An 11753-nucleotide genomic window follows, 5' to 3' on the forward strand; every position below is an offset into this window, starting at 1 on the left:
GCCTAAATGTGAAATCTCACTTTTCTCCACATTAAAATTCATTTTGTTGGATAGGGCCCATTGATGTAAGAAATAAACGGCCTGCCCTGTGTTTGCTGGATTTAATGCTCTGGACTTGATATCCCAATAGGGGTGAGGGATGTATTTATGTCCATTAGCTGCAATTAAATCAATTCCTCCCAATATTTGGATGCATCAAAAAGGATTTTGTATAGGAGCGCATCTGCTGCATTTATGCACGAGTTAATGTCTTTGCTTATTTTTCTCTACCTGGTTGCAAGAATGAATTGGGTCTTCCATTTTTAATTGAAAAAAATTGTTATTGGAAGCGTAGCTTCTATTTGAGTCAGGTTTTTTATAACATGCTAAACTAAAAAGCTAGATTTATAAACATATACCATTCCCAGGTCTAATGACACACAATTCATTATCTGTTAGCTTTAGTTGTTAGTTCTCTAGCTTTCCCACACACACACACAAAGTTTGGTATACATGAATTGAATCATAGAAGCATAAGACTGGGAGGGACCTTAAAGGTATTCTGGTCACAACCCCCTGCCCAGGGCAGGTGACCTAATACCGTCCTGAACAAAAATGATTGTCTAATCTCTTCTTGAAAACCTCCACCAATGGAGCACCCACAGCTCCCAGAAGCAAGTTCTGCCATTAATTAATTATTCTGTCAGGAAATTCCTCTATATTTCCAGGTAGGATCACCCTCTGATGAACTTTGGCCCATTGCTTCTTGTCCTATTTTGGAAAATAAATAGACCTCTTCTTTGTGATAGTCCTTCAAGTACTGGAAGACAGTTATATCCCACCTAATTCTTCTCTTTGTTATACCTAATTCCCTTAACTGCTCATCCTATGATTTGGCCTCCAGACCCCTTATCATCTCTGTTGCTCTTCTCTGCACTCTTTCTAGGATGTCAGTATTTTTTCTGTATTGTGGTAACCAGAATTGAACACAGTATTCCAAGTGTGACCTCACTAGTGCAGTATAAAGCAGTACTGTCACTTCTCATGGTCATGATGTTTCTGTTGATGCAGCTTAGGATTGCATTGTCTTTTTTGGCAGCCTCAGCACTTAAGTGGTGGTCTACCAGGACACCTAGATCCCTCTCATAATTACTGCTGTTGAGCCAGATACTGCCTATTCTATAATGTGCATTTGGTTTTGTATGCCTAAGTACAGGTTCTTACTTTTCTCACCACTGAACTACATTGCATTGGATAGGGTCCAATGCTCAAGTTTGTCAGGACCCTGCTGAATCTTGAATCTATCTTGCTAAATGTTAGCAATTCCCCCCAGCTTGGTGCTGTCTGCAAATTTGATGAGTTCCTCTTCTATCCCCCTCATCTAGATCGTTTATGAAGTTGTTGAAGAGTACTGGGCCTAAGACAGAACCTTGAGGTACTTCACTGCATTCTTCCCTCCACATATAATAAAGACTACACACTGAGTGTGGTTGGTCAGCTAACTGTGAATCCATCCGGTGGTGGTACTGTCTATCCCACATGATTCTATCTTCCCAAGAAATAGGCTGTGATCTACTTTGTCAAATGCCTTACTGAAGTCCAAATATACTACATCCACTGCATTTCCCTGGTCTGCTAATTTAGTCACTTTATCAAAGAAGGTAATAAGGCTTGTCTGGCATTGGCATTGGTCTGATAGTTTTGAACTAGCTGTTTGATTTGTGGCCATGATTACACTTTATGACAGTGAACACTGTAAATAGCTAATATTCGCCTGGCACTTAATATGTATGCCAGAGAATGAGTGTGGGTGACTGTGGTTAGCATATGTCTTTGTTCAGCCTTTTTGCGTTAAATTATTTTGGGAGAAAACCATCAAGGAATCACTGAGCTGTAAAAAATAAAATCCCAGAAGAAAACAACCCAAGCAACACAGAATGTACTTTCATTTGGAAGCCCATTGATCCTGCTATTTTATACCCTCTGTTAACTTTGAAGTAAGTAAAAAGGCTTTGTGAGCCCATGGCTAGCAGGCTTTTGTTTTGCTTTTGTGAAATTTAAATATTAAAGTTAGGGGCAAAATAGAGGAGGGATTCCTGTGTACAGAATTTGAGGTCTTGCAGATATAAATAATATAAATTTATATATAAGTTTATTGGGTATATTTAATATCAATTGTCACAATAAGGGGTGCGTATATATATATATGTTAAATGTTACACATGTATAATACAAAGTGGGGCATGGGGTGTAAGGCAAAGATTAGGAATGGAAAAGTGTTGGGGACAAGAAAGATACCTACGCTTTTAGCTACCTAGCTATATTTTACTGTTGCTTTACAACTATTGATAATCAATAATCAATACTTTTTTTTCATCTGCAGAATCTAAGTAGTTTCAGGTTTGTGCCCATCTGGATTTTCACAGGTGCACAAAAATTTTATACAGGGAAAATGTGAAGTTCTCTCTGGCAATTGGCCATTTCCTTCCCACACTGTGTGCATCCCTTTGATCTGTCGGACCACCACTCTCTTAATTCTCACTAATAATAGCATGAATTGTAGTCTCATATATGTAGATTAATGGGAAAGCTGGCATATACAATTCAGTATACCTTAACTTCTGCCAAGTTGCAGAAGAAAATACAATGTTAATATGATTTGGATTATGTCAGATCGTTCCAGGTAAAATTTTCTCAAAGGTTTGATATTGTGGCAGATTGTTCCAGGTAAAATTGCACACAACCACTCTGAGAAATGTCACTGGCTTCTCCCTAAACGTTTCTAGCTTTTCTCAACATTTTTTAGGCAGTTTCCATGAGGATAAATTTGTCCAGCTGCTTCGAAATCTTAGGCAAACATCTTGTAGTGTTTATAATTTGAGAATTACTGATGTTATCAAAATAAAACAAATCTGAGTTGAGTGACCCTATTAAACCAAACTGTTCTGAGTCAACATAGTGCATCTCATTATTTTGTTTCATTTCATTTTTTTTTCTTGTCAGCTTTGTTTTATAGTCATTTGAATCTCAGAGCAGCAGGCTTAGTTCCTCTCTAAGGGGACAAATAAATACACCATGGAAGTGCCACCACCCTGAAAGCTGTTGGTTGTGAGACCAACTTGAATACCAACCCAAGAATGTTTTTATTCATTAAATGTAATGCTGGTCTGTGATCGTAATAAAAATGGATTGATTATTAAATTTGCTTGCTGCCCCTTTCACCATGAGTTGATTTGTAAATTATCAAATGTGGGAGAACGTTTGTGACCCTCAACAACAGTCAGAAAGCCATTGCATCCTACTTTTCCACGAGACATTCTCTGCTCCTGCCACGAACCCTGCTTGGTGCCCAGCCATTCCAGGAGATCTAATAATTTCAACTGAGTGGAACAGGATGTAACTGTCCATTCTGGTTGTGACTGAGGCTCATTAATGTTCTTAGAATTCAGGTAAATAGTGTTAACAAGGCTTGCAGAGCACTTCATAAGTGAGTATAACCATGTAAGTGGGATCCATAGGCCTTTGAGAATCAGTATCTACCTTGATGAAAGGATGGATGTTTCATGGAGGCATTCATGTTGCATCTGCATGCATGCTGGTTAATCTTCAAGCTCACAAATTCTATAGTATATTTCCTTGTTTTTATTTTATTTTTTAACCAATGAACACATGCAGTAAATGAGAACTGCTATCTAACATAAAGAGCTGATCTCACGCTTGCTGCAGCCCCACTTGCAACAGGCATTGCTCAGGCTTTCCATAACATCTCGGGCTCTGCGATCCAAAGGCCGGGGCTCTTCGGAGAGGGCATAGCTCTGCTGACCTTGCCAGCTCCCATAATTGTCAGTGGGATCCTGTTGGGAGGAATGGGCTGGATTCCATTCATTGGATAAGGATGTTGTATCAAATGCTTCTGCAGGATCTCTCCCAAGGAGAGCACTGAGATTTCCTACAATGAGAAGGTAACAGTGGAAAATAGGGAGATCAGGAGCAAGATATTGGGCTCAGTAAATAGATACTGTGCTAAGAAGTCAATTGCATCAGAATATCTTAATAAGCATTAGATGAAACTGAATAAATATTTAGGCAACCCACATATTTAACATCCTGTACAGAAGTAGCAAAACCTACATTTCCCATGACACCTTTGGAGAACAAATGCTTTGTAGGTTGTCTTGGTGAATTGTTATTAACTTTGTTGGTAATATTAATGTTTTGTAAATAAACAAAATATCTGAAACAATATATCTGAAGCAGAAGGCTGAGCAAATTCTAAGATTAGCAGATATTCAGATTTAGCCGTTTCCAAACAGGGCTTGAGTCTCAGTATTCTAAGCATTTTTTTTGAAGGGGAATAAGGTGAGCAATGGTTGGATAACAGCAGTTTCTACATATCAAAGTCAATGGATGTGACGATGATTGTTGATTAGTATAAACTGCAGAATCGGGCTTCAGAACATTGATGGGAAAATGCCTTATGTCAATTTAATTGCCATCGGATCTGTTTGGGCAACCAAAAGCATATTGAAAAGGTGTTGACATTAGAAGGAAATGCTTGTAATTTAGTTTCCCAGACAGGGATGTTTAACCTGTCTCTTGTCTACAGCTTTGTAATTATATCCTCTTCCTCCAACCCTAATCGCTTTCAGATGTGTAGCTTCTGTTTTTAATAGAGGAACAGGAAAGGGTAGGAAGAAATGGGCAAAAGTTTAAGAGAGGCTTGTGGTATCTCTAGCTGAAGAAGCGATGCAACTTAGATGTGCCTTGGTTTCTATATTTTTCTTGACGTATACATTCTTTTCAGTACCAAATAAGATGTGTTCCTCAAACAGTACCCAAGCTTTGTACCTAAAAGGTCCCACGTTTGGTTTCCAGCATCTCCTGGTAGAGCAAAAAAGACTCCTGTTTTCTACAGGAATGCCTTCTACCAGCCAAGTATTGTACTGTCCATTAGTAAGTTGTCCATTAGGGAAAATCTAATACAATAAAGTGTCTTCCTATATTTTTATATGATTTTAACTGGACAGATTATACCTACTTTTAAACTCAATCTAGCATTCTTGGGAGAGTATGGGTGACAAATCTCATCTCATGTAGCAAGGTATTTACTGACTGAGATAATGGGAATTGTAACCCAACTTGCACAAACTGAGTAATGAAAGTTAATTAAGTTTGTTGGTGAATGGCAGGGCAGCATCCCTGAATGTGCCTTCTCACAGCTACCCTTTGTTGGAAATACACTAAGGGCTATGAATCAAAGAAGCTGAGCCAAAGGCAATGGAGCAAAGGGATAAGAATTGCATGGCTCTGTCTTGGTGCAGCAGCTTCTTAGTCCTTTCCTGTTCTGTAAATGGTACTATATGCTATTGCAAGTTTCCACTAACTAGCGGCATACAAACACACAGAAAGCAATGCAAGGACAGCTTCAAATGCATGGCACAGTGGGGAACCACACAGCAATTTTGAGCTAATGCCCATGCTTATAACAACAATAAAATAATTTTGGTTAGTTCTCAGGCCAGTCCAATTGTCTCCCAATTTTACCTTGGTCAGAGCATTCTTTGCATCTTTTTACAATTCCTTTCTAAAGCAGCAGTTTGTGAATGAAAAGCTGCTCTTTCCTTCATGACTTTCTTCTTTCAGTTCTCAAATATTTGCCTGGCATGTAGATACCTTGCACATGAAAGTCCTTTCCCTACAGTGAGGCTTGCAGATTGCCCTATGGGTCTGCTGAGCCCTGCAGACCCATAGGCCAATGGGTCTGCAGGGTATGGAATGCAGTATTGCGAGCAAACTCTGTCCACAGCCTGGAGTTTGAGCCTGATGGGGCTCAAGGTTGACTCAACCTTCCATCCTTCCGAGGTCAATAAAATGAGGAGCCAAATTGTTGGGGGCAATATGCTGACCTTGTAAACTGCCCAGAGGGTGCTATAAAGCACTATGGGGCAGTATATAAGTCTGAGTGCTATTGCTAAACAATTTGTGGCTTTCTTTTTGCATTTTTTAACATCTGGCTTCCTACAGACTGGGAACTGAGACCTAGAGAACAACTGTCTTTTTCTAACTCTTCCTTAAACTTAACACTACCTTTTCTTTACACATGAATAGTAGGATTGGCCAGTTTGTATTTTATATTGGGAATCTCCTTAAAATCTGGCAAGATGATATTCGATGAAACTGTTTATCAATCTTGTCTAATATTTAGATCTTATCAAATGGTAATTTGTTTGATTTTTCTCCTTCAAAAAGTATAATTTTCCAAATAAAGATTAGGCCTCGGTGAAGCACCCGTGTTCTGGAAAGTATCTGGGTGTTGGAAGGTGGTAACCCAAAATCCCCATTATGCAGGACTACGTTAGCTGGGAATTTTAAGAATTGTAGTCCTATCCTATCTGGAGGGTATCACATTGGGGGAGGCTGCTGTATCTTTAACAATTTAGGCTTGTGGAAAGTCAGAGCCCCAGAGAAGGAAATATTAAAAGGGCAGAAAAATATATTTCCTCAAAAGTATTTTAAAAAGCAGAAACCAACTTTGGCTCCAAATCTATCTCTCTGCCCCCAAGCCAACTATCCCAAACAGGAGCTAGCCCCATACAAATGCAGATGTAAAACCATCAGAAAGTTGAAGCCAGAGCAATCAAGAAGACAAAGAGAAAATCTGCATACCCACCCAAACTCTAGGAGTCATTAGCCCCATCACCTGGGAAGCAGGATTTGATAATAGGATTAAACCACAGATATCAAGGCCTAGAAAAACACTCAAGGTTCATGCCACAGGAACAGGAAACTATTCCAAACAGGGCTGGAGGGGGTATAAAAACCTTCTACCCATGTGCTCACTCTTCTCTTCTCTCCTCTGCTCTTTCCTGAAGAACCATCTTTCTGCTTCTGCAATAATCTGTAACCTTCTTCCCAAAGCAGTCGCCATGTTTGCTTATTTATTCCCGGCTTGGATGAACCAGGATGAAGACTTTACTTCTATCAGGCTCTAGCCCAAGTTTGCCCACATCCCCTTTGCTCACCTGCTCGTCTCCAGCGGGATCCTCCACAAGTGAAGATGACAGCACGGATGAACTCCCTGCCACACAGCTTGACACCATAGGGAGGTGTCCTGGCTTCACTCACCAGCCATTTCTCTGAGAGCAGCACTACAAGCAACAGAGCCAGGAGGAACTTGGGCATGGCTGAGAGCGCTGCAGGATGAGAATGGGGTTTCCTGCAGCAGCACGACTCCCTTTTGCCAGCTTCTCTCAATGTAGCTGAGTCCTTTTTATATCTCCAGGTGGACATGAGCATCTTTCTGGCTATCTCCCCAATTAACAGCAGGAGGGGACAGAGACCTTTCTTGGTGGGGGGAGGGGCTTGGGGATACACACTTAATCAGAGATAACCTTTTCCTTGTTATCAGCTGGGCAGATAGGGAATTGGGTTCAGCGCTTACCTGGCCTTTCCTGGCAGGGACAGACATGTAGGTGCATACAGAAAAAATGCACAGCAAGATATGCAAATGCTGATAACGGGTGGGAGAGGAACACAGGCAGAACAACTCACCAAGACTCCCTACACCTATCTATGCATTTTTGAAGACTTTTATGTCCCAAACGCATCAATAGAAGCAGGAAGGCAGACAAGCAGGTTTCTCACTCTTTTTTTGTGTAATATTTTATTAATTTTCCAATTTTACATTTAAATATTTAAAAGCAATGTGGTGACTGGGTTATAATAGTTCAATAACAAAATCTTAGTGCAAATCTCTGATTACAACATCGAATATTTCTTCTCTTTTTCCCTTAACATTTACTGTCTCATATTCAGGTTAGTACATTTCTAATTATATCAACTCAATTAGAACATAATTATTACATTTATCAAATCAATAATCAATAAATCAAACATATTCATAATATTTAACTTTCTTTTCCCTTTTAAGTCCAATTTTTAAATATTAAGCCGATAGAATCCTTATTTTCAACTAGTTTTCAAATATTATAAATCTAATAACCAAAATTCCCCTTATCTCAACATCTTCCTTTAACCCTCTAATTGACAATATAAAATCCCCTCTAATGAGTCAAAATCTGTTTTTTAACCTTATTCTAGCTTTCTTCCTTTGCCAGTCATGCTTCCATATCAGCCTGTTTAAATCATCAAATAGATCTCTATTCTTACATGTATTGTTTGAATTAAAGGAGACCATTTAATTGCCAGTTTTCTGGGAGAACTAGCCCATTTGTATCCGTTAAATTGTCTCCCTGTTATTCCAGTTCCCTATATTTGCTCTCATCTATTTGTCTTCAGTTCGATCTGTTCCACTTTTTTCTCAAATTTCTTCTGATTTACATAGAAAGTCATTTCCATTTTCAATGTTGTCACTTCCTTTTCTGGATTTTCCATCAGGTATATTTGGTGGTCAATTGGGTCCTCTGTCTTTATATTTGGTTGTCCCGCTTCTTCTGTTATCTTCTGCATTGTAGGTTCTTTAGTTGTAATCAAAATTTGGCTTTGTGCATCTAAGCTGCATCTTGATCTTTTATTTTAGGTCTCATTTTGTCACAAGCTGAAAGAATGCTTTCGTATAATGCTTTCAACATAGAAAGATTTTTTTTCCTGGTCCTCATCCATCTTTAACTTGTTTGTAAATAGTCTTTCTAGTAAAGGTTGTTTGTTAAGCAAAAGTCAGTAAATGTTTACAGTCACACTTCAAGTGGGGCAATTTTGTTGCCCAGCTGTTCTCTTACAGCTGAATCTTCTCACAGATGGTTCCAAGGTCAGGAAAATCTTATCTAGGTCTGGGCTTTGAGCCAAGTCTCTTTTTAGGAAATAACAAATTGCAATACCAAGCTTCACCACAAGATATCACCAATGCCGTTTAGAGTATTTTAAGTCCCAAATTATTTAGAGTTTTTAAAGTCCCAATTATTTCTTTTTTGTAGATAAAAACAAAAGTCTCCAATAGAAATAGGAAAAATTTTAGTCCCCAAGTTTCAGAAACATATAAATCCAATTAAATTAAAGTTGTTCTTTTTAATGCTTTGATTTCCCTGGGTAGTCAGATGCCGCTATTCTTAGAGGGTTGGATAGAATTTCCCTTCCCTCTCTCCTCACAGGGAGAAGATATTTCACAGCCTTTACAGGAAAAGAAGGTACTTGGGGCAAAGAGAAGATCAGATCTCACCCAGTTTCATCCGCGTTGCTTTCAGAGTGCTTGATAGTAGGTTTGACTTCAGCTGTCTGCAGCCTAATGACGAGCCATATTGCTATGGCCGGTCTTTTCTCCGCCAGTTTGGAAGGCTGCCCCGGATCGAGTGGGAGGACTGCCGCCCTCCTGCAATCAGACGGGGGTCACCTCCTTGCTCGTCGCCCCTACAGGGTGACTTTCGACCCTTTCCAGGGTTCCCCAGTGAAGGAAAATCGGACGTGGAAGACGGAATCGTCTTCCAAGCGGCCACAGCGGCCGCAGTGGCAAACCAGAAGTCGCAGGTTTCTCACTCTTATTACATCTCCCAGTTTACCATGATCAGCTTGGCCATTTGTCAGGAGTAGCTGGAAATTATATGCCGATTGCCTGCAATGCACAAGGATAGAGACAGTTCCTGTTGTGTTACATATTTCTGTCAGTCTTTTAACCAATCAACCACCTTAGAGCTACCCTCAACAATGGTGCTCCAGAGCAAATGCACTATCTTTCCCTTTGTATTTGTATTGTTTACTGGATTTATCAGGTCATTAAATCAGGAGACTTAAGACATTTCACATAGTTAAACTCCATTAAAATACAATATAAAATCAAATAAGTTATGGGAGGAATGCTTACCAACTACCAGTTATCCACTAATCTGAGCCAGAAATTGTCTGAATCTCTCACCTCTTTGAAAAGCTACTTTTTTGTGGTTGTTTTTAGAACAAAGGTGGAGTTATAGCAACCACCTCTGGGTGGGGATGGTATTTCAGGGGGCTGGACATGGCTCTGGTGTTTTACAGGATGACACTGTTTAGTCACTGAGACCTGAAGCACACCATCCCTGTAATCTTATATAGGATCGGCAGAAATAATTGGAGAAAGTTGTCTATGAAGAACCAGGCTTTATAGATGACAATCAACACTTTGAATTGCACCCAAAAGCTCACTAGTAACCAGTGTAGCTCATGGAGCAGAGGTGTCACCTGGGCATATTGAGGTGCACCCAGAACTGCTCTTATGGCTATATTTTAGACAACTATCTTCAGTGGAAACTCTATGCAGAGGACATCAAGAGGTGTCTAAGGCAGTGATGGCGAACCTTTTAGAGACCGAGTGCCCAAACTGCAACCCAAAACCCACTTATGCATCGTCGGGTGCCGGGTGGGCGTGGCCCATTGGATAGGTGTGGCCCATTGGGTAGGTGTGGCCCATTGGGTGGGCGTGGCTGTGGTGGTAACGGCAGACTGGGTGGGACTAAAAAGTTCAATCAATCAATTCCAACTTTGCAAGATCTTTTTTTTCCCATGAGAAGTTGAAATTGACTGATTGAACCTTTTTTTTTTTTGTACACGGCGGCGGAGGCCTAAAGTGAAAAGGTTTTATAAAACCAAGCTGAAGGCCTAGGACTGGGGTGATGGCGTGCGTGCCCACAGAGAGGGCTCTGAGTGCCACCTCTGGCACTCGTGCCATAGGTTTGCCACCACTGGTCTAAGGCATGAATAACTGTGAGCAAGTTCTGCTGCTCCAGAAAAAAGTACATGAGATAGATCTATGAAAACGACTGCTGTTTGCTGTTGCTGCAAGAGCTGTGTGCATTCAGCTTATGCATAGATCTGCCTGGGGAAATGCAACCACATCACAATTAAATAGGGCAGGTTGTTGTGTCCTGAGCCTGCATCTTGCAGGCTCGGGACGTTGCAAGAGTCCCGGGCAATTGCAGAAGCTGCCCGGGACCAGACTGAGCGGCGCCGGCCTTGCGTGCATGCGCAAGGCGGGAAAAGCCCGCCTCAGGATTGGTTGAACTTGCCCGGGGATCAGAGGGTATAAATAGAGGCCTGCGTGCCTCTGCTCTGTTTGTTCGTAGAATGGAGCAAACAATAAAAACTTGTTGGAGATGCTTCGTCTCAAGCGCCATTATTCCCAGGACTTAACACTGGCGATGAAGGTGGGATTCAGTCTCTACGGCTAGAAAAGCTAGAAGACTTACCCAAAAGAAGTCTGGGAAAGAAACGGCGTGGAAGTCAGCGTTATCCTGCCAGTACGAAATCGCTGGAGGGTGCGTGCGACTGAAGAAGAAGAAACCTTACCATCGATCATGGAAAAGGTTGGGCAATTAGAGGCTTTCGACGTCTCTCACCCCGAGAGGTGGGAATCGTATGTGGCAAGAGTCGAGACGTATTTTCGCATCAACCAGATTCGAGAGGAAGGCTTAAAGGCTGCCACATTGTTGTGCGTTTGTGGGCAAGACGCCTTTGAGATCGCCGAGAGTTTAATCTCCCCAGTCTCGCTGGAAACGGTGTTGTACTCCGACCTCAAGAAAACCTTAAAGGAACATTTCCAGCCCAAGCAATCAGTTATGGCTTGGAGGCACACATTTCAACAGAGAGATCAGCAAGTCGGTGAATCAGCAAAAGACTATGTTGCGGCCTTGAGAAGAGCAGCTAAACCGTGCGACTTCAAGGACTTAGAAGAAAGACTTCGCGATCGTTTTGTATGCGGGCTGAGAAACACAGAATTGCAGCAGAGACTGTTCGCCAGGGAAGATGTTTCCTTCCAAGATGCTCTGCGAGAGGTTTCGGCTGAAGAAGCTGCC

At 41.1% G+C, this 11753-nt stretch overlaps 1 protein-coding gene across 1 annotated transcript; it reads right to left on the reverse strand.

The window, feature by feature from the left end:
* Nucleotides 1-3671: 3671 nt before the first annotated feature.
* Nucleotides 3672-7161, reverse strand: RLN3 (relaxin 3). Its single transcript, XM_015827367.1, has 2 exons — nt 7002-7161; nt 3672-3928 (listed from the first exon to the last, which is right to left on the reverse strand). The coding sequence occupies exons 1-2, from the start codon at nt 7159-7161 to the stop codon at nt 3672-3674; spliced, it is 417 nt and encodes a 138-aa protein (XP_015682853.1).
* Between the last annotated feature and the right edge of the window lie 4592 nt (nt 7162-11753).

This window comes from Protobothrops mucrosquamatus, unplaced genomic scaffold (genome assembly GCF_001527695.2).
Source record: "Protobothrops mucrosquamatus isolate PMUCROS unplaced genomic scaffold, P.Mucros_1.0 scaffold_215, whole genome shotgun sequence".
Classification (NCBI taxonomy): Eukaryota; Metazoa; Chordata; class Lepidosauria; order Squamata; family Viperidae; genus Protobothrops; species Protobothrops mucrosquamatus.